Raw genomic sequence first — 23,302 nt, 5'->3', positions numbered from 1 at the left:
AGGATCTGGGGAACCATGACAAATCTTTTCAGACTCTTGAGGGGGGAAAAGATTTTGTCGTGCCCTCTCTACGCCTGTCTTGGTGTGTTTGGACCATGATAGATCATTGGTGATGTGGACACCGAGGAGCTTGAAAGTCTCGACCCGCTCCAACACCCCCTTTGATGTTAATGGGGGCCAAGTCGGCCCACCTATTCCTGAAGTCCGCAATCAGCTTCTTTGTCTTGCTCACGTTGAGGGAGAGGTTGTTGTCCTGGCACCACACTGCCAGTTCTCTGACCTCCTTCCTATAGGCTGTCTCATCGTTGTCGGTGCTCATGCCTACCACTGTTGTCGTCAGCAAACTTGATGGTGTTGGAGTCGTGCTTGGCCACGCAGTCGTGGGTGAACAGGGAGTACAGGAGGGGACTAAGTACACACCCCTGAGGGGCCCCAGTGTTGAGGATCAGCGTGGCAGATGTGTTGTTACCTACCCTTACCACCTGGGGGCGGCCCGTCAGGAAGTCCAGGAACCAGTTGCAGAGGGAGGTGTTTAGTCCCAGGGTCCTCAGCTTAGTGATGAGCTTCGTGGGCACTATGGTGTTGAACACTGGGCTGTAGTCAATGAACAGCATTCTCACATAGGTGTTCCTTTTGTCCAGGTGGGAAAGGGCAGTGTGGGGTGCGATTAAGATTGTGTTATCTGTGGATCTGTTGGGGCGGTATGCGAATTGGAATGGGTCGAGGGTATCTGGGAGGATGCTGTTAATGTGAGCCATGTCCAGCCTTTCAAAGAGCTTCATGGCTACCAACGTGAGTGCCACCGGGAGGTAATCATTTAGGGAGGTTACCTTCGCTTCCTTGGGCACAGGGACTATGGTGGTCTGCTTGAAACATGTAGGTATTACAGACTCGGTCAGGGAGAGGTTGATAATGTCAGTGAAGACACTTGACAGTTGGTCCGCGCATGCTTTGAGTACACATCATGGTAATCCATCTGGCCCCGCGGCTTTGTGAATGTTGACCTGTTTAAAGGTCTTGCTCACATCGGATACCGAGATCACTATCATACATTCATCCAGAACAGCTTGTGCATGCTTCTGTGTTGCTCGCCCTGAAGTGAGCATAAAAAGGCATTTAGCTTGTCTGGTAGGCTCGCGTCACCGGGCAGCTCGCGTCTGGGTTTCCCTTTGTAGTCTGTAATAGTTTTCAAGCCCTGCCACATCCGACGAGCGTCAGAGGCGGTGTAGTAGGATTCTATCTTAATCCTGTATTGACGCTTTGCTTGTTTGATGGTTCGTCTGAGGGCGCAGCGGAATTTCTTATAAGCGTCCAGATTAGTGTCCCGCTCCTTGAATGCGGCAGCTCTAGCCTTTAGCTCGATGCGGATGTTGCCTGGAATCCATGGCTTCTGGTTGGGATATGTACATTTGAAGTCAGAAGTTGACATAAACTAGTTTTAATGCCTCCAACCTAAGTGTTTCAACCACTCCACAAATTTCTTGTTAACAAACTATAGTTTTGGCAAGTAGGTTAGGACATCTACTTTGTGCATGACAAGTCATTTTTCCAACAATTGTTTACAGACAGATTATTTCACTTATAATTGACTGTATCACACTTCCAGTGGGTCAGAGGTTTACATTCACTACGCTGACTGTGCCTTTTCAAAAAAAAAAGGAAAATTCCAGAAAATGATGTAAAGGCTTTAGAAGCTTCTGATATGCTAATTGACATCATTTGAGTCAATTGGAGGTGTACCTGTGGATGCATTTCAATCCCTACCTTCAAACTCAGTACCTCTTTACTTAACATCATGGGAAAATATAAAGAAATCAGCCAAGACCTAAGAAAAAAAATTGTAGACCACAAGTCTGGTTCATCCTTGGGGAGTAATTTCCAAATGCCTGAAGGTACCACGTTCATCTGTACAAACAATAGTATGCAAGTATAAACACCATGGGGCCACGCAGCCGTCATTCCGCTCAGGAAAGAGACGCGTTCTGTCTCCTAGAGATGAACATACTTTGGTGCAAAAAGTGTATATCAATCCCAGAAAAACAGCAAAGGACCTTGTGAAGATGCTGGAGGAAACAGGTACAAAAGTATCGATATCCACAGTAAAACGAGTTCTATATCGACAGCAAGGAAGAAGCCACTGCTCAAAAACCGCCATAAAAAAAGCCAGACTAAGGTTTGCAACTGCACATGGGGACAAAGATCATACTTTTTGAAGAAGTGTCCTCTGGTCTGATGAAACAAAAATAAAAATGTTTGGCCATAATGACCATCGCTATGTTTGGATGAAAAGGGGGGTGTCACGACTTCTGCCGAAGTCGTTGCCTCTCCTTGTCCGGGCGGTGTTCGGCGGTCGACTTCACCGGCCTTCTAGCCATCATCGATCCATTTTTCATTTTCCATTGGTTTTGTCTTGTCTTCCCACACACCTGTTGTCAATCCCATTCATTACCTGTTGTGTATTTAACCCTCTGTTTCCCTTCATGTGTTTGTCAGAGATTGTTTTACGTCAAGTGTTGTTTTATTGGTGTATCGGTGCGCGACGGGTCCTCGTACCCATTCTTATTTGATGTATGTATATTTCTCGTGTTTGGAGCATGTCATGGAAATTTATTAAAAGTCTCCATCTACACTTCGTTTACTCTCCTGCGCCTGACTTCCCTGCCACCTAAACACACGACGTTGACAGAATCTCTGACAAACACATGAAGGGAAACAGAGGGTACGCTGAGGGTACACTCGTACATTTCCTCAGCAAATGTCAAATTGGCTTTTTTACCAAATTCCCATACGACAGACCATGTATTCACCCTGCACACCCTAATCGACAAACAAACAAACCAAAATGCTTTGTTGATTTAAAAAAAGCTTTCAGCTTAATTTGGCATGAGGGACTGCTTTACAAATTGATGGAAAGTTGTGTTGGGGGGCAAACATACGACATTATAAAATCCATGTACACAAACAAGTGTGTGGTTAAAATTGGCAACAAAAAAAACACACACATTTCTTTCCACAGGGCCAGAGGGTGGAATCTGAAGTAAAATGTCTACCGTTTTCTGATGATCTGGTGCTTCTGTCCCCAACCAAGGACGGCCTACAGCAGCACCTAGATCTTGTTCCAAAAAATGTCCAGTTGCCAGGACCACAAATCACATCCCATCTAGACACCATTGCCCTAGAGCACACAAAAAACGATACATACCACGGTCTAAACATCAGCGCCACAGGTAACTTCCAGAAAGCTGTGAACGATCTGAGAGACAAGGCAAGAAGGGCCTTCTATGCCATCAAAAGGAACATAAAATTTGACATAACAATTAGCATCTGGCTAAAACACTTGAATCAGTTATAAAACCCATTGGCCTTTCTGGTTGTGAGGTCTGGGGTCCGCACACCAAACAAGAATTCACAAAATGGGACAAACACCAAATTCAGACTCTGCATGCAGAATACTGCAAAAAAATATCCTCTGTATACAACGTTAAACACCAAAAATTACATGCAGAGGTGAATTATGCCGATACCCGCTAATGATCAAAATCCAGAAAAGAGCCGGTAATTCTACAACCACCTAAAAGCAAGCGATTCCCAAACCTTCCATAACACAGCCATCACCTACAGAGAAATGAACCTGGAGAAGAGCCCCTTAACTTCTTATGGCTGCAGGGGCAGTATTGAGTAGCTTGGATCAGAGGTTCCCAGAATAAACTGCCTGCTCCTCAGTCCCAGTTGCTAATATATGCATAGCATTATTAGTATTTGATAGAAAACACTCTGAAGTTTCTAAAACTGTTTGAATGATGTCTGTGAGTATAACATAACTCATATGGCAGGCAACAACCTGAGGAAAATCCAAACAGGAAGTGGGAAATCTGAGGTTGGTCGATTTTCAACTCATCGCCTATTGAATACACAGTGGGATATGGGTCAGTTTGCACTGCCTACGGCTTCCACTAGATGTCAACAGTCTGTAGAACCTTGTCTGATGCTTCTACTGTGAAGTGGGGCCGAAGGAGACGGGAATGAGTCAGGTCTATCATGAGCTGACCATGCGCGTTCCCATTAGAGGGAGCACTGTTCCATCGCACTTCTGAAGACAATGGAATTCTCCGGTTGGAACTTTATTGAAGATTTATGTTAAAAACATCCTAAAGATTGATTCAAATCATCGTTTGACATGTTTCTACTGACTGTTACGGAACTTTTGTTTACCAAACACGCGAACAAAAAAAGCTATTTGGACATAAATGAAGGACATTACCGAACAAAACGTACATTTCATGTGGAAGTGGGAGTCCTGGGAGTGCATTCCGACGAAGATCAGAAGGTAAGTGAAGATTTATAATGCTATTTATAACTTTTGTTGACTCCACAATTTGGCAGGTAACTGTATGGCTTCCTTTTGTGGCTGAACGCTGTTCTCAGATTATTGAATATTATGCTTTTGCCGTAAAGCTTTTTTAAATCTGACACAGCGGTTGCATTAAGAACAAGTGTATCTTTAATTCTATGTAAAACATGTATCTTTCATCAAAGTTTATGATGAGTATTTCTGTTATTTGATGTGGCTCTCTGCAATTTCTCCAGATAATTTGGAGGCATTTCTGAACATGGCGCCAATGTAAACTGAGGTTTTTGGATATAAATATGAACTTTGACGAACACAACATATATGTATTGTGTAACATGAAGTCCTATGAGTGTCATCTGATGAAGATCATCAAAGGTTAGTGATTCATTTTATCTCTATTTGTGCTTTTTGTGACTCCTGTCTTTGGCTGTAAAAATGGCTGTGTTTTTCTGTGATTTTGCAGTGACCTAACATAATCGTTTGTGGTACTTTCGCTGTAAAGCCTTTTTGAAATCGGACACTGTGGCTGGATAAACAAGAAGAGTATCTTTAAAATGGTGTGAAATACTTGTATACTTGAGGAATTTTAATTATGAGATTTCTGTTGTTTGAATTTGGCGCCCTGCACTTTCACTGGCTGTTGTCATATCGATCCCGTTAACGGGATTGCAGCCATAAGAAGTATTAAGCAAGCTGGTCCTGGGGCTCTGTTCACAAACAGACCCCACAGAGCCCCAGGACAGCAACACAATTAGACCCAACCAAATCATGAGAAAACAAAAAGATAATTCCTTGACACATTGGAAAGATTTTACAAAAGAAACAGAGCAAACTAGAATGAATTTTGGCCCTAAAAAGACAGCCCACAGTGGCAGAAAACCTGACCACTGTGACTGACCCACACTTAAGGAAATCTTTGACTATGTACAGACTTAGCAAGCATAGCCTTGCTATTGAGAAAGGCCGCCGAAGGCAGACATGGCTCTCAAGAGAAGACAGGCTATGTGCACACTGAGGATGAAACTGAGCTGCACGTCCTAACCTCCTGCCAAATGTATGACCGTATTATGTCTTTAATTTTTCAGAACTTTTGCTAGTGTAATGTTTATTATCCATTTCACTTGCTTTGGCAATGTAAACATATGTTTCCCATGTGAAAAAAAAAACTTAAATTGACATTGAATTTTGAGAGAGAGAGAGAGACAGAAAGACAGAGAGAGACAGAGATCCTTTATGGCACCAGTGAGGGTCTCTTATTAAAGAATATAAGCTATGTGCATTTGAACTTGAGCGGCATGGCATCCTGGTAGGGAGGCAATATGTAAATACATGGAGGACTGCTGGGGAAGGGAGTTTATAGCTCAGACAGTATAGGACACGATGCCTGCCTTCTTCCTTCTCATCAGATGAGTTCTGACTCAGATGAGTTTAATTCGATAGCAACAGATGCTACAGAGTTACAGTGAGGGATCAGTAGGTAGGGCCGAGAGAGAGACGGAGACGGAGAGGGAGAGGGACAGAGGGAGAGATGGAGAAAGGAACTAAGAAAAAGGGGATGAGAGGGAACAACGTGAAATGTGTGTGTGTGGCGGGGGGGGGGGGGGGGGGGGGGGGGGGGGGCAGGATTAAAAATCAGCCATGCCGTGTTAATGTACAATTGAAGACAGGTCGCCACGGCCGCTCACATTACTGACAGTATTGACTGGACTGCATGACTATCTGGCTGTCTGGTCTCCCATTGGGCTAACATTGACAGTCCCTTGGAGTGCAAATCACACTCTGTGATAATCCCCCCCCCTCCAACAACACACAGGCATACACACACCCCTGTCCGCATAGGCTCCACACTCAGACATACACACACAAACTTTACCCTCCCCACCCTCCTGTCACACCACAGTGTAGACAATAAAACAGTGTGTCTGTTGAGCTTCATGATTCCTCAAGGTGCTCACCCAGGCCCTGATTGGTCCTAATCGCTCCATGGGAATCGATTCCTGAGCCTGGTGCTGCTCCAAATCGAAATGAGGTGCTTGGCTCCCCAAAGCAGGGGAGAGAAATATATATATATATTAAAGCTTTGTTTGTTTCTTCAATCCAGGCACGCTTCAACACGACACTAGCCCAAATGTTTGTCCACCCAGACTAAGGAGGGATATGGTGGCTGAATATAAGAGACGTGGTGGAGGATGGTGGGACAAAGGCACAGCCATACAGGCATAAAGGACGTACAGACAGACAGACTCTCACCTTCTATCACACACTAACAGACTGACACACTCTCGCTCAAACAAGGCTTCACACACACAAACACACACACACACACACACACACACACACACACACACACACACACACACACCTGCTGATTGCTGTACTCCTGCCAGCTTAGTCAGAGCGAGCGGGGGCTACAGCCTGAAAGAGATGGACGAGGTGGGTACCAAACCAAAGCCATCCATTTCTCAGAGCCAATACAACAAAGCAAAGGATACAAGGCTCACATAGCAAACAGAACACATACACCGATATAGAAACAGATAGAGAAACATGCCATTCAGAATGTTGCAGCTCTGAGGATGTCAGACACCAGAATCAGCCATCTCCTCCTCAGAGCCACACCTCACCCACCCTTGGATCTTCACCAACAGAAGGCTATTACACACACACGCACACATAGTAAATGGACCTCTCGGAAATATAAGAAAATACTGCTCAAGGAAGACTCAAAATGGAAACATGTCATTTGAAATGCTAAAATGCATTATTTTTTCCAAAGGGATGAGGCAGCTACCGAAGTAAAAAAATGGGATGAGCATTGATTTTATTTTGCTGTACATTAAATGATGGTGAATGTAGTGTATGCAGCTATAAGAAGAGACCTGAGCAGTGGCTGAGCCCTGGGATATGTAGGTCAGTCAATACTTTGCACAGCACAGCATACCAAGCCAACAAGGAACATTCCCAGAACATTAGCTAAGACTCCCATTATGATCTAGCTAGGGTTTTATCTAACATTAGGAGTCCTCTTTAGGTTTCCTAAAGTTCTCTTTAGGTTTCCAGGTAATGTAATAACACAATATACCAGTAATGTTTTCCCAGCCATCCAAAATAGGTTCTGTGAAAGAACTCTCCATTCGTGGCGATGATTATAGAATGGTTGTATAAAACATTTGCCTGATGTTGCAAGAACGTTCCTATAAGACATTTAATCTGTTCTTTAAAGGTTCCCAGATTGTTTCATTAGGTTGTGTGAACATTGTGGGGACATCCCAAAAGATATGTTAACAAAACATAAAAACTGTCCACTGTGTGAATGATTCTACAATGTTTCTTTTAGGGTGCAAAAAACATTTACCTGATGTCACAAGAATGTTCCCAGAGTACATTTTGTCTGTCCTTTAAAGGTTTACAGAATGTTTCATTAGGTTGTGGTAACAACAAAACCCAAAATATGCTCAATTGTGATGACATTCATACAATGTTTAGGTTAGGCTGCACAGGACATTTCCTTAATGTTGTAAGACTGAAATAAATCTGTTTTTATGACGTTCATAGCATATTTGTTTTAGGTTTAACATAATATTCCATTGATGTTTACACAATATACATTTTACCTCGTCTTGGAGGTCCTCAGAACAGTACAAGAACATTTATAAAATGTTATATACAGTAAAAACTTGATCAAATTTTACCACAACACTCTCAGTATGCAAATGAAAGCTTAAGAAAGCAGACTGGAATACATCCCCATTATGTTTCTTTCCATATTGAATGGCAATTCTCATTTGATGATTGTATTGTAGGCAGGGTTGGGGAGTAACGGATTACATGTAAGGGATTACAAAAAACGTTAACTGTAATACCAGTAATATTGTAATTAGATTACAGATCATTTTGAAAAACTAGATTATTACTTTGAGGATTAGTTTTAAATTCATATTTGACAATCCTCTATTTTCTCAATAACATTCTAATTCAGCATTTAAAAAAGGCGCAAGTTGAAGTTTGTTTCACACGTCAGAGACCACAATGATGACACACCAAATGTGTATGATGGATCGTGGGATTCGTGACTACCTCATGAGAGAATGCCGAGAGGGCAAAGTTGTCATCAAGGCAAAGGGTGGCTATTTGAAAAATATTAAATCTATTTTGATTTGTTTAACACTTTTTTGGTTACTATTATTTATTATTCTACAATGTAGAAAATAGTAAAATAAAGAAAAACCCTTCAATGAGTAGGTGTTCTAAAACTTTTGACCGGTAGTGTATGTACGCTACCATTCAAAAGTTTAGGGTCACTTAGTAATGTCCTTGTTTTTGAAAGAAAAGCACATTTTTTGTCCATTAAAATAACAAAATTAATCAGAAATACAGTATAGACATTATTAATGTTGTAATTTACTATTGTAGTTGGAAACGGCAGATGTTTTATGGAATATCTACATAGGCGTACACAGGCCGTTTATCAGCAACCATCATTCCTATGTTTTAATGGTACGTTGTGTTTTTTTTAAATATATATTTTTATTTTAAATACTCATTTATTACAAAAACCACAAGGAAGGGGTAACATTAAAGTACTAGAACATGAAGGACAAACAATACAGCATCAAGACACTATCAAACATGTATCAACATTGTTCTGAGAAATGAAGGCTATTGAATGCGAGCAATTGCCATGAAACTGAAGATCTCGTACAACGCTGTGTACTACTCCCTTCACAGAACAGTGCAAACCGGCACTAACCAGAATAGAAAGAGGAATGGGAGGCCCCGGTGCACAACTGAGCAAGAGGACAAGTACATTAGTGTGTAGTTTGAGAAACAGACGCCTCACAAGTCCTCAACTGGCAGCTTCATTAAATAGTACCCACAACACACCAGTCTCAACGTCAACAGTGAAGAGGCAACTCCGGATGCTGGCCTTCTAGGCAGAGTTACAAAGAAAAAGCCATATCTCAGACTGGGCAATAAAAATAAAAGATTAAGATGGGCAAAAGAACAGACACTGGACAGAGGAACTCTGCCTAGAAGGCCTGCATCCCGGAGTCACCTCTTTGTTGGTGTTTTGCAGGTACTATTTAATGAAGCCGCCAGTTTGGTTAAAAATAAGTCCTTGATTATTTGCCCATATCATGCAGCCTACGTGGCAGTGTGGAAATGATCTCAATTGAGCAGTGTAAAGTACTTAAGTAAAAATATGTTCAAGTACTACTTAAGTCGTTTCTTTTGGTATCTGTACTTAACTATTTTTATTTTTGACAACTTTTACTTCACTACATTCCTGAAGAAAATAAATAAAAACTAGAAAATGGTGCCATTCTTAATGTAAGGAATTTGAAATGATTTATTCTTTTACTGTTGATACGTACATTTTATCAATTACATTTACTTTTGATACTTAAGTATATTTAAAACCAAATACTTTTAATCAACTAGTATTTTACTGGGTGACTTTCACTTTTACTTGAGTCATTTTCTAATAACTTATCATTACTTTTACTCAAGTATGACAATTGGGTACTTTTTCAACCACTGCAATTGAGTGCAGGAAATGCAGAAATGAAATTTGTTCTGAAATTAGTTTTGTTTGAAGTTGAATTGAACAGTATAAAACAATCAGAATGGAGAAAGGATCACTCACCCAGGATCACTCACTACTCATAAAGCACCCTGGGATCACTCACTACTCATAAAGCAAACGTAGAACTTTTATTATTCAAAAACTAAAAATACCGTCAAATACCATCTTTTTTATTTTTTAAATACTTTAAATATATTTTAGCCACATCTCCCAGACCTAGGTCATGCTCAGGTAAAACCATTTGGCTAATCTATACATTTTTCCAAGTCCTATTCTTGAAGATCAAGGGGTATAACATTTATTGTAATGACTGGAATTCTCATAAGACTTTGTTTAATGTAAAGATATAATTTAATCGTATATGTCGTAGAAAGCGATGGGTTAGAAGAAGCGTACATAACCAACCCATATAGTAAAATTGAACATCCATATTTGCCAGCTATGTACTGTAAACTTTAACATTGATTTACCCTGCAATAGATGTTGTTCAATTGGTAACATACATTTTTGTCTTCTTCTAATGCCTCTTAAGGGGAAAGTAATCTAAAACTAACGAAATGTAATCAGATTACATTACTGAGTTTGGGTAATCCAAAAGTTACGTTACTGATTACAATTTTGGAAAGGTATCTAGTAACTGTAACAGATTACATTTAGAAAGTAACCTTCCCAACCCTGATTGTAGGTGATCTAAAGACGCATAATAACAATTTAATTCATAGAACATTTGAACAGCATTTAATCATACAAATAAAGCCATATATTTATACTTCATATGTTGACAATCTGCACATGTGGGGTTTGAACCTGCAATGTATGGTTTCCAAGCCAGGTCTTTTATCCACCAGGGAAGCTCTCTTACATATTTTATTTTTCAGTATAGCATCGCAGCATGGTCAATCCACAATTCCACAATGTTAAGCCTTCTTAAACCTATCTAACCAGTATTTCTCTGGGTAACGGGGTTATTCACCATAACTTCACCCATCCTCTTTATATGCTGTGCACTTCTCTTCATCACGTGTTAAACGTTTTATTATGAAATGTGATTTTGAAATTGAGAAAACGTCAAATAGTTTTCTTATTGAGTTTGAAGGTTCTGAGAAGCATATGAATACACAACCACACAAATCAAATGTTCAAGTTATTTAAAGGAAGCCCTATCTAAATAAAATCACATTTTATAAGACTTTCAACATATGTGATGAAGGTAATGTCCTGTGCAACCCAACTTAAACATTGTATGAATGTCATCACAACTAAGCATATTTTGTGTTTTGGGAACCCATGTACCCACACAACCTAATTACATGTTCTGGGAAACTTTAAAGAATTCAGAAAGGCTGTTCTGTCAACATTCTTGCAACATCAAAGCAACATTTGGTGCACCCTGATACAAACTTTATGTAAATGTCAGCACAACCGTACAGTTTTTGTGTTTTGGGAACATATCCCTTGTCATGTCCCCACAACCTAATGAAACATTCTGAGAATCTTTAAAGAACAGATTAAATATGTTCAAGGAACGTTCTTGCAATATCATGCAAATGTTTTATACAAACTTTCTATAATCATCACCTCGACTGGAAAGTTCTTGCGCTAGTGAGAACATCCTAACGAATGTTCTGGGAACTATCACAGAAGCTATTTTGATTTGCTGGATAGTATGGTAAAGTAAAGTTTAGACCAGGATACCCTTCTGTATGGGAGGGAGAGAGAGAGAGGGATTGAGGGAAGGAGCAAGAGAGCGACAGAGAGACAGGGAAAGTGACAGAGGGTGATAAGGAGATAAAGAGGGAGAATGAGAGATAGAGAGATAAAGATAGAGGAAGATAAGCAAGTATAGTGGTATAAAGGTGAAAAGCAGGGCGATTGATTTTAAAAAGACATAAAAAACGGAGATGGAGTCAAACGGTGAAAGCAGATGAGACAGAGGGGGAGAAGGAAAGCAGATGAGACAGAGGGGGAGAAGGAAAGCAGATGAGACAGAGGGGGAGAAGGAAAGCAGATGAGACAGAGGGGGAGAAGGAAAGCAGATGAGACAGAGGGGGAGAAGGAAAGCAGATGAGACAGAGGGGGAGAAGGAAAGCAGATGAGACAGAGGGGGAGAAGGAAAGCAGATGAGACAGAGGGGGAGAAGGAAAGCAGATGAGACAGAGGGGGAGAAGGAAAGCAGATGAGACAGAGGGGGAGAAGGAAAGCAGATGAGACAGAGGGGGAGAAGGAAAGCAGATGAGACAGAGGGGGAGAAGGAAAGCAGATGAGATAGAAGGGGAGAAGGAAAGCAGATGAGATAGAGGGGGAGAAGGAAAGCAGATGAGACAGAGGGGGAGAAGGAAAGCAGATGAGACAGAGGGGGAGAAGGAAAGCAGATGAGATAGAGGGGGAGAAGGAAAGCAGATGAGACAGAGGGGGAGAAGGAAAGCAGATGAGACAGAGGGGGAGAAGGAAAGCAGATGAGACAGAGGGGGAGAAGGAAAGCAGATGAGACAGAGGGGGAGAAGGAAAGCAGATGAGACAGAGGGGGAGAAGGAAAGCAGATGAGACAGAGGGGGAGAAGGAAAGCAGATGAGACAGAGGGGGAGAAGGAAAGCAGATGAGATAGAGGGGGAGAAGGAAAGCAGATGAGATAGAGGGGGAGAAGGAAAGCAGATGAGATAGAGGGGGAGAAGGAAAGCATATGAGATAGAGGGGGAGAAGGAAAGCAGATGAGATAGAGGGGGAGAAGGAAAGCAGATGAGATAGAGGGGGAGAAGGAAAGCAGATGAGACAGAGGGGGAGAAGGAAAAGAGATGAGATAGAGGGGGAGAAGGAAAGCATATGAGACAGAGGAACAGAGAACGAGGGGAAAAAGAACAAAGGAGAAAAGAGCAGAGAAAAGGATCAAAACAGGAGGACGTGGAAACCTTAGTTCCAGGGTAGAATTGATATGACTGTGTTGTGTTTTGTTGTATACAGTATTGTAGCTGTAGGTTACGGTCTGAGTGAAACCTACCAGGAGGCGTTGCCGTGGGAGCTGTTGTCAAGGTGACAGAGGAGTTCCAGGTTCTGGGGGTTGTGGGAGTTGTGGGGATCGTCTGGGGATTCATGGCTCCCTGACTCCCACTCTGGGGGCATCCTCCAAACAGCCCCACACGTCACCACGCGACTCTCACTGGCTGGAGGGGACAGGAGAAACAGGCAGAGTTACACACCTGAAGAGGGTGGGGGAACTGGGAACTCACGCAGGACATGGGTGTGAATGAAAGACAGCACATGCAGGGTTCCAGCTGGACCAGATCTATAGGACCTACTTAGGGACCCGTTTTGGGGTTCTCATAAACCTGGTACAGCTAGATCCCTGTAGGTGCTGGCTTGCAATCAAATCCATTTCTTGAGTGTCCTGAAATGTACAGCGAGCTGATCGTGAGTAGATAGATCGAGCATGTCAAGTGACAGAAACATTATTCATAAAAATAAATTCCATGTCTGACATGCATGTGTGTCTACAGTGGGATGGTCTGGTCTCTGAGGTCTAACCCATTCCAGCAGCAGCTGTCATCATGTGAGCTGAAGAGTGTAGGGCCCAGCTGAGAAGAGAGGCAGAGAGAGGAATGAAGATTGAGAAAGAGAGCAATAGAGCAAGAGAGAGAGGAGATATAAGGAAAGAGAGCGAAACAGAATGAGAGACAGAGCGAGAGACTAACTGTGGGTCTCTCCCTCTGGTTTCGGCTGCCCCTAAAGGCCTACCCTTGCCTCCACGCCTCCCTGCTCTCACTCTGTCATGGCTGTCTACACATGTAAAGCTATGCCCCATTCACACCTCCACCACACCACCATCCCCACCACAACACCATCACGAGAGAGACAGCCCATCTCCCCAGATCAGACAGTGAATAGGAAGGAATTTGCCTCAGCAGCACCTGTATAGAAAAAGATAGTGGGTAAAGTGAGGGCATAGGATCTTCACTTCTTTTTGACTGGGGCTACCCCATTAGATTGGATGTCATGGTAATTACGTTTCTCTTTTGAACTGCACTCTGACATAATGTGTATCACAGCCCTCCGCCACAATAGGGCTGATGCAAAGAGAGTAGAGTGAGAGTGCCGTGGCCTTGTTTTCAATGCCTCTCTCCCGGTTTCTCTCCTCACAACTACAGTAGCCTACATCCAGAGCTGATTCCAACTGTCACTAACCCCACCAAGGCTAAAGGCATCCATCTAATAAACTCAGAAATGTAATTACTTTTTTTTCTCCACTCTTTCTCATCCAAATCGTCTCTTCATGTTTGTTTAGATTTGTAATTGTCTTGAGGCAACTGTTGGCAGAAGGAGTGTGAGAGAAATGGGACGCGTTACTTTAGCATAATTGCTAGCGTGAAATGGCAGGGTGGGAGCATGGTGTGAGTCTGGGCTTGTGTGTCATATCTTGGCCATGGTCAGGGGTACACATGGCTGGCTAGCAGGGTTCTCACCGCCTTGCCTAGATGGTTACCTTAAGTAACATCCTTTCATTTCAAGACAGAATGCAGTTGCTATACCTTATGGGGTCATGAGATTTTCCTGAACACACGACTTGACCAGGAAAAACAATGGCCCCTAGTTGTGAGAGAGAGACTAGTAACATAAAGACAGGAACGAGAGACTGAAAAAATTAGAGATAAAGAGCGAGAGAGGCAGACAGACAGAGAGAAGGAGAAAAAAGAGAGATGCAAGGGGAGCGCGGGCGGGAGCCTCACTTTTGTTGTAGCAGGTCGTCAGCACGGCTTTATCTGCAGGACTGGCGCTGATGTGCCATATCTCCCCTGCCTGGTGCTGCAGGACGCTCTTACTAATGATGTTATTCTCATCATCAAAGTCAATGATGTGGATCTGTGGAAAGGAGAAAGGAAGAGCGGAGAGAAAAAGAGGCGGGAGGAGAGAGAGTGAGGGAAGGAGAGCGAGAGAGGGGAGAGCAGTGAGGACGAGGTTCTAGTGAGAACACAGACAGAGGAGCCCCCCCCCCCCCCTCATCTTTCACCAGTCGCCCTAACCCTCAGCAGTTCAAAGCACCTCTCACACAAAAAGGTTCCGTCTTTAATATGACAGTGAATGCAACCTTAAATGCAGACATCACTTATTAACATGTATTAACTTCACACACCCACTGCGTTTTTTGCCTTGATTTACCCTTAAAAGCAGCGATTAAACACTCCTTCAGAACTTGAATCAGATTCAGAGGAGTTACAGAGAGCGCCACGTCTAAGACGGAAGAAAGAAAGGTCTAATAGAGGAAAATCGATCAAATCTAGTTTGCACCCTTCACGACATATGATAAGTAACATGTGGAACACCAGAGCAGGCAGGGGTCACTATCTGTGAAATCAGTATGTTAATATTACTGTTATTTTATTGTGTTACTATTTCCTTTTTTATTTATACTGAACGAAAATATAAACACAACAGGTAAAGCATTAGTCCCACAGTTCATGAGCTGAAATAAAAGATCCCAGAAATTTGAGACACGAAAAAAGCTTATTTCTCTCCAATTTTGTGCACAAATGAGTTGAGCAAATGATCAAATAGAATCCATCCACCTGACAGGTGTGGCATATCAAGAAGCAGATTAAACAGGATGATCATTACACAGGTGTACCTTGTGCTGGGGGCAATTGTGCTAAAGCCACTCTAAAACGTGCAGTTTTGTCACACAACACAATGCCATAGAATTCTCAAGTTTTGGGAGGGAATGTGCAATTGAAATGCTAACTGCAGGAATGTCCACCAGATCTGTTGCCAGAGATGTTAATTTCTCTATCATAAGCTGCCTCCAATGTCGTTTTAGAAAATTTGGCAGTACATCCAACCGACCTCACAACCGCAGACCACGTATAACCACGCCAGCCCAGGAACTCCACATCCAGCTTCTTCACCTGCGGGATTGTCTGAGACAGCCATCCGAACAGCTGATGAAACTGTGGGTTTGCACAACCGAAGAATTGCTGCACAAACTGTTGGAAACCGTCTCATGGAAGCTCATCTGCGTGCTCACGTCCTCACCAGGGTCTTGACCTGACTGCAGTTTGAAGTTGTGACCGACTTTAGTGAGCAAATCTTCACCTTCGATGGCCACTGGCATGCTGGAGAAGTGTGCTCTTCCCGGATGAATCCCGGTTTCAACTGTACCAGGCAGATGGCAGATGTCAACGTTATGAACAGATAGCCCCATGGTGGCAGTGGGGTTATGGTATGGGCAGGCAAACGCTACAGACAACAAACACAATTGCATTTTATGAATGGCAATTTTATTGGACAATGGTTGAGAGGTGTTGTGGACCCAAAGCTTCCTGTTTATTTGATTGCAGTTTGTCTAACAGCCATGAAGTTATCGTGCTATCATCTTCAAGGTCAGCAGACTAAAGAGTTGGCACTACAATAGAAACCGTAGGCCTAATATTTGCAAGCAAGCTGTGTGCAGGACTTTGGAACTTCTATTGACTTGACTTAGGCCTATTTGAATTGACCATTATGGAAATCTATTTTATAGATATTTGACTTAGGTGGTAAAGCAGCGACAATTCAAGAGGTTTGATGTGGTTAATAACACCCGTCATTCTAATAAGGCTGAGTCTCACTGCACCGTGGGGGCCATTAATCTGGTTGCACTGGACAATAACTCCAGGCACTCCTCTACCCTGTTCACTTTTTACAGGCAGGGAGGAGAGGAGCAGGGCATCGGAGCAGCAGAATACAGCGTCCTTCAGCTGCCTCAAAGTCACACAGGCTGCCATTAACCTTGGGCTGGACCACATCGAGCAAAGATTATTACACAAAGTTATAATTTTATGGAGGGGAGACATACAAATAAATTCCGGTGCTGGTGGGACAGGGTAATTGGAGGGAAGAGGAAGAGCGGTAATAGGGCCCCTGAATGAACCCAGGGTGGAGGAGAAGTCCTATGGGTGATTTATCCTGCGTTATTCCCCAGCCGGAGCCAGCGGAGTGACTTATCCCTGCATCCCTCTCTCAGCCCAGTCGGGCTTCCTTCCCAGCCCGTTGTAATTACGTTGCAGAAAAAGACGGGATAAAAGTGAGCTAGCCGACAGTCTCCATTTTTGGGCCTTTAGTTAAAGCTCTTTAGTGGTGCGGATGACAGTTAGCGGGACAGAGGAGTAGGGAACTGGCAGAAGTGGCAGGGCTGAGATGTTTTAATGCCACACAAACTGGAGGAGCCCCAAAGTTCTGCCATTCATATTGCGCTGCCCTCTCAGGGCTGGAGTGGCACTTAAGGTGAGAGGAAGGGAAGGTATAAATTAGATATCTGAAGCCCACATTAGAGAGGCAGGAAGCTTAGTGACACGTCCAAGCTACTGTATAAGTGCCTGAGGCCAGAGACAATCAGGTGGTGTCTCTATGTGACCAATGCCTGGGGGTGGGACTGAAGCTATCTTCAAGGAGGAGTCCACTTGCTGGAACAGCAAATAATCATAAGTGAACCAGCATTGTGATAAGGATGGGATGAAATTATTGCTCCCTTTGTTGTGACTACAATGCATTCAGAAATGCTGGTACAAAATACCCAAAATTCTGTTTTTCAATTCTCAACAACAGTGCTTGGTGCAGGGATTTTTTAATTTTATTATTTCACCTTTATTTAACCAGGTAGGCAAATTGAGAACACGTTCTCATTTACAATTGCGACCTGGCCAAGATCAAGCAAAGCAGTTCGACACATACAACAACACATAGTTACACATGGAGTAGAACAAACATACAGTCAATAATTCAGTGAAAAATAAGTCTATAGACAATGTGAGCAAGTGAGGTGAGATAAGGGAGGTGAAGGCAAACAAAATATATATATAAATAAATAAAAATATAAAAAGGCCATGGTGGCGAAGTAAATACAATATAGCAAGTAAAAAAAACACTGGAATGGTTGGTTTGCAGTGGAAGAAAGTGCAAAGTAGAGATAGAAATAATGGGGTGCAAAGGAGCAAAAATAAATAAATGAATACAGTAGGTAAAGAGGTAGTTGTTTGGGCTAAATTATAGATGGGCTATGTACAGGTGCAGTAATCTATGAGCTGCTCTGACAGCTGGTGCTTAAAGCTAGTGAGGGAAATAAGTGTTTCCAGTTTCAGAGATTTTTGTAGTTCGTTCCAGTCATTGGCAGCAGAGAACTGGAAGGAGAGGCGGCCATAGGAAGAATTGGTTTTGGGGGTGACCAGGGAGATATACCTGCTGGAGCGCGTGCTACAGGTAGGTGCTGCTATGGTGACCAGCGAGCTGAGATAAGGGGGGACTTTACCTAGCAGGGTCTTGTAGATGACCTGGAGCCAGTGGGTTTGGCGACGAGTATGAAGCGAGGGCCAGCCAACGAGAGTGTACAGGTCGCAGTGGTGGGTAGTGTATGGGGCTTTGGTGACAAAACGGATGGCACTGTGATAGACTGCATCCAATTTATTGAGTAGGGTATTGAAGGCTATTTTGTAAATGACATCACCGAAGTCGAGGATTGGTAGGATGGTCAGTTTTACAAGGGTATGTTTGGCAGCATGAGTGAAGGATGCTTTGTTGCGGAATAGGAAGCCAATTCTAGATTTAACTTTGGATTGGAGATGTTTGATGTGAGTCTGGAAGGAGAGTTTACAGTCTAACCAGACACCTAGGTATTTGTAGTTGTCCACATATTCTAAGTCAAAGCCGTCTAGAGTAGTGATGTTGGACAGGCGGGCAGGTGCAGGCAGCGATCGGTTGAAGAGCATGCATTTAGTTTTACTTGTATTTAAGAGCAAATGGAGGCCACGGAAGGAGAGTTGTATGGCATTGAAGCTCGCCTGGAGGGTTGTTAACACAGTGTCAAAAGAAGGGCCAGAAGTATACAGAATAGTGTCGTCTGCGTAGAGGTGGATCAGAGACTCACCAGCAGCAAGAGAGACATCATTGATGTATACAGAGAAGAGAGTCGGTCCAAGAATTGAACCCTGTGGCACCCCCATAGAGACTGCCAGAGGCCCGGACAACAGACCATCCGATTTGACACACTGAACTCGATCAGAGAAGTAGTTGGTGAACCAGGCGAGGCAATCATTAGAGAAACCAAGGCTGTCGAGTCTGCCGATGAGGATGTGGTGATTGACAGAGTCAAAAGCCTTGGCCAGGTCAATGAATACGGCTGCACAGTATTGTTTCCTATCGATGGCGGTTAAGATATCGTTTATGACCTTGAGCGTGACTGAGGTGCACCCATGACCAGCTCTGAAACCAGATTGCATAGCGGAGAAGGTATGGTGGGATTCGAAATGGTCGGTAATCTGTTTGTTAACTTGGCTTTCGAAGACCTTAGAAAGGCAGGGTAGGATAGATATGGGTCTGTAGCTGTTTGGGTCAAGAGTGTCCCCCCCTTTGAAGGATCACAGCTGTACTATCATTATAAGTATTTTCCTCTCAAAAATATGGCGTGGGTGATCAAACATAAGCACTGTTTGTCTGTTCAACCACCAGGATAGATTTGGAATGGGCTCCAGCAACATATTTGAACACCCACAGCCAGAAAAAAAAAAAAGCATAGACCATTTTCTCACCATTGGATGCCAAAACCATTTCAACACAGACATCAGTCTCTCCCCTCTCTGAAATCAGTTATTACACCTCTCCCCCCCACCACACACACACATTTATGGCCAACTGTTTCTGTGGTCTGTCTACATGATGACCTAGGAAAGACACACACACACACACACACACACACACACACACACACACACACACACACACACACACACACACACACACACACACACACACACACACACACACACAAGGATGGGTTGGAGTCAGCCCAATAATAGTGCCAGAGGCCAAGGCTAAGCCTGTCCTCACAGCACTATCTGGTCCTCACAGCACTACCTGGTCCATACAGGCCCATTTGGCTAGCATGATCCTAGGCTTGTTTACTAGGCCTACAATTCTCAAAGGCACATGGCAGCTGGACAAGGCTTGAGTTAACCCACTTAACTGAAGGTACCACTAAATAAGCAGAACGTGGCATGGACAGTCATGGCACAGGCAATAAGATGTTGCCTTACAACCCAGTCTTGATGCAACCCAGGAGGAACTAGTTGTAAGGTATCAGTGGGTCTCAAGTCCCATCTCAACACGTGGGCCAATCTTTTTTTTTTTTTTTTTTTTCTTTTTTTCTCCCCTTTTCACCCCAATTTTCGTGGTATCCAATCGCTAGTAATTATTATCTTGTCTCATCGCTACATCTCCCGTACGGGCTCGGGAGAGACGAAGATCGAAAGTCATGCGTCCTCCGAAGCACAACCCAACCAAGCCGCACTGCTTCTTTAACACAGCGCGCCTCCAACCCGGAAGCCAGTGTGCACCAACGTGTCGGAGGAAACACCGTGCACCTGGCCCCCTTGGTTAGCGCGCACTGCGCCCAGCCCGCCACAGGAGTCGCTGGAGCGCGATGAGACAAGGAAATCCCTACCGGCCAAACCCTCCCTAACCCGGACGACGCTAGCCCAATTGTGCGGCGCCCCACGGACCTCCCGGTCGCGGCCGGCTGCGACAGAGCCTGGGGGCGAACCCAGAGACTCTGGTGGCGCAGTTAGCACTGCGAATACCCCATTGGCTGGAATACCCCATTAGGAATACTAGAGGCCCCGGGTGGCGCAGTGGTCTAGGGCACTGCATCGCAGTGCTAGCTGCGCCACCAGAGTCTCTGGGTTCGCGCCCAGGCTGGGCTGGGTTCGCGCCCAGGCTCTGTCGCAGCCGGCCGCAACCGGGAGGTCCGTGGGGCGACGCACAATTGGCATAGCGTTGTCAGGTTAGGGAGGGTTTGGCCGGTAGGGATATCCTTGTCTCAGTATGTAAAATGTAATAAAATGTATGCACTCTACTGTAAGTCGCTCTGGATAAGAGCGTCTGCTAAATGACTAAAATGTAAATGTAAATGTACATCAGATAAAGGATCAAGTGAGTCCACTGTGGATGTTATTCCCATCAAAAATATATAGTACCTTTTTAGTACAACTTTAGACTACATCCAAAAGTGGGCCCCACATTAGAAGAACAGACACTGTACAATACCCTTCCTAGATGGTCTTCCAATGCATAGGCTATATACAGCTGTAAGGTGTACTACTGTTGGTAAGTGCAGTCGTTTGACTCACCTGATTGTCAAATTTGAGGGACTGGGTGCCCACAAGAAAACGAATGGCATCCGATTCAGCTGTCTGGGAAGTTAGTGCACGAGCCTGCAAAACAAGATACAGTTGGTACATTGTAAAACTGTAACTAATGTACATTACCGGTCAAAAGTTTTATAACACCTACTCATTCATTGTTTTTTCTTTATTTTTACATTGTAGAATAATAGTGAAGACATCAAAACTATGAAATAACAAATATGGAATTATGTATTAACCCCAAAAAAGTGTAAAACAATATATTTTATATTTGAGATTCTTCAAATAGCCACCCTTTGCCTTGATGACAACATTCTCTCAACCAGCTTCATTAGGTAGTCACCTAGAATGCATTTCATATAACAGGTATGTGTTCTTAAAAAGTTCATTTGTGGAATTTCTTTCCTTCTTAATCCTTCTTTCCTTTGAGCATTTAGGTAGGGGGGTATACAGAAGATAACCCTAATTTGGTAAAAGACCAAGTCTATATTATGGCAAGAACAGCTCAAATTAAGCAAAGAGAAACGACAATCCATCATTACTTTAAAACATGAAGGTCAGTCAATACAGAACATTTCAAGAACTTTTGAAGTTTCTTAAAGTGCAATCGCAAAAAACATCAAGCTCTATGATGAAACTGGCTCTCATGACGACCGCCACAGAAATGGAAGCCCCAGTGTTACCTTTGCTGCAGAGGATAAGTTCATTAGAGTTGTAAGCCTCAGAAATTGCAGCCCCAAAAATGCTTCACAGTGTTCAAGTAACAGACACATCTCAACATCAACTGTTCAGAGGAGAATGCGTGAATCAGGCCTTCATGGTCGAATTGCTGCAAAAAAGCAACTACTAAAGTACATTAATAAGAAGAAGAGACTTGATTGGGCCAAGAAACACGAGCAATGGACATTAGACAGGTGGAAAATGTGTCCTTTGGTCTGGAGTCCAAATTTTCGATTTTTGATTCCAACTGCCGTGTCTTTGTGAGATGGATGATCTCTGCATGTGTAGTTCCCACCATGAAGCATGGGAGAGGAGATGTTATGGTGTGGGGGTGCTTTGCTGGTGACACTGTCTGTGATTTATTTAGAATTAAAGGCACACTTAACCAGCATGGCTACCACAGCATTCTGCAGCTATTCGCCATACCATCTGGTTTGGGCTTAGTGGGACTATCATTTGTTTTTCAACAGGACAATGACCCAACACACTTCCAGGCTGTGTAAGGGCTATTTTACCAAGAAGGAGAGTGATGGAGTGCTGCATCAGATGTCCTTGCCTCCACAATCCCCCAACCTCAACCAAATTAAGATCGTTTGTGATTAATCCGACCAGAGTGAAGGAAAAGCAGCCAACAAGTGCTCAGCATTCGTGGGAACTCCTTCAAGACTGTTCCAGGTGACGCTGGTTGAGCGAATGCCAAGAGTGTGCAAAGGGAGGCATATTTGAAGAGTCTCAAATATAAAAATAAAAATAATAAAAAATGGTTACTACATGATTCCATATGTGTTATTTCATAGTTCTGATGTCTTCACTATTATTCTACAATGTAGAAAATTGTACAAATTAAGAAAGACCCTTGAATAAGTAGGTGTTCTAAAACTTCTGACCGGTAGTGCATGTGTGTACAGTATGTAATGCTATGCCTATACAGGGCTTTACGTGACGAATGTATCACTAAAGCATGATGACACTGCAAAGCAACAATGTTGACATACATTGAAGAGAGTTCAGATGAATATTTGTCAACATTAGAGTTACATAACTAGGACGAGGTTGCCCCAGTATTTGGGCGTTAGAGATGTCGACAAGTCATACTCCTCGTTGACGTCTCTAACGCACAAATACTGGGTCAGGACGAGGTTGTCTGACATAGCTATACTGTATCCAGCTAACGTTAATGCATGCATATCTCCGGCGTGGAACTGTACCTGAAATTCGAGGCCGTATATCACAGGTGCATCGTCCTCCATGTCCGACGTATGTTGCAAGCTTATTATTATTGCTTGAAAGCGTTACGTTTAATGTGAGATTTCACAAATAAACTGTTTGCACTGTTTATCCATCACCTCGCTGGATGTTATTTTAATTCCGAAAACGTAAAAATAAATACTTACGTAGCGTACAGTGAATGTCCGTAAACATATCTGGAGAAAGAAGATGTTTACGGTTTAAAATGCGTAAAATATTTAAGAATACCAATTCGACAGA

The 23,302-nt window shown here is 43.2% G+C and overlaps 1 protein-coding gene across 1 annotated transcript in view; it reads right to left on the bottom strand.

Annotated features, from left to right (window-relative positions):
- The window catches only part of LOC129811476 (EARP-interacting protein homolog), a 48,593-nt gene extending 25,351 nt beyond the window's left edge, over positions 1–23,242 (bottom strand). The window contains exons 1-4 of the mRNA XM_055862815.1: positions 23,023–23,242; positions 21,080–21,163; positions 14,657–14,789; positions 12,934–13,096 (exon numbers count right to left, since the gene is read on the bottom strand). Coding sequence (XP_055718790.1) covers positions 12,934–13,096; positions 14,657–14,789; positions 21,080–21,163; positions 23,023–23,064 — 422 coding nt within the window. The 5' untranslated portion in view covers positions 23,065–23,242. The remainder of the gene's footprint in view (positions 1–12,933; positions 13,097–14,656; positions 14,790–21,079; positions 21,164–23,022) is intronic.
- Positions 23,243–23,302: the final 60 nt, after the last annotated feature.

Source organism: Salvelinus fontinalis, chromosome 15, assembly GCF_029448725.1.
Source record: "Salvelinus fontinalis isolate EN_2023a chromosome 15, ASM2944872v1, whole genome shotgun sequence".
Lineage (NCBI taxonomy): Eukaryota > Metazoa > Chordata > Actinopteri > Salmoniformes > Salmonidae > Salvelinus > Salvelinus fontinalis.
The sequence above is the reverse complement of the archived record's forward strand: the minus strand, read 5'-3'. Positions and strand labels throughout refer to the sequence as shown.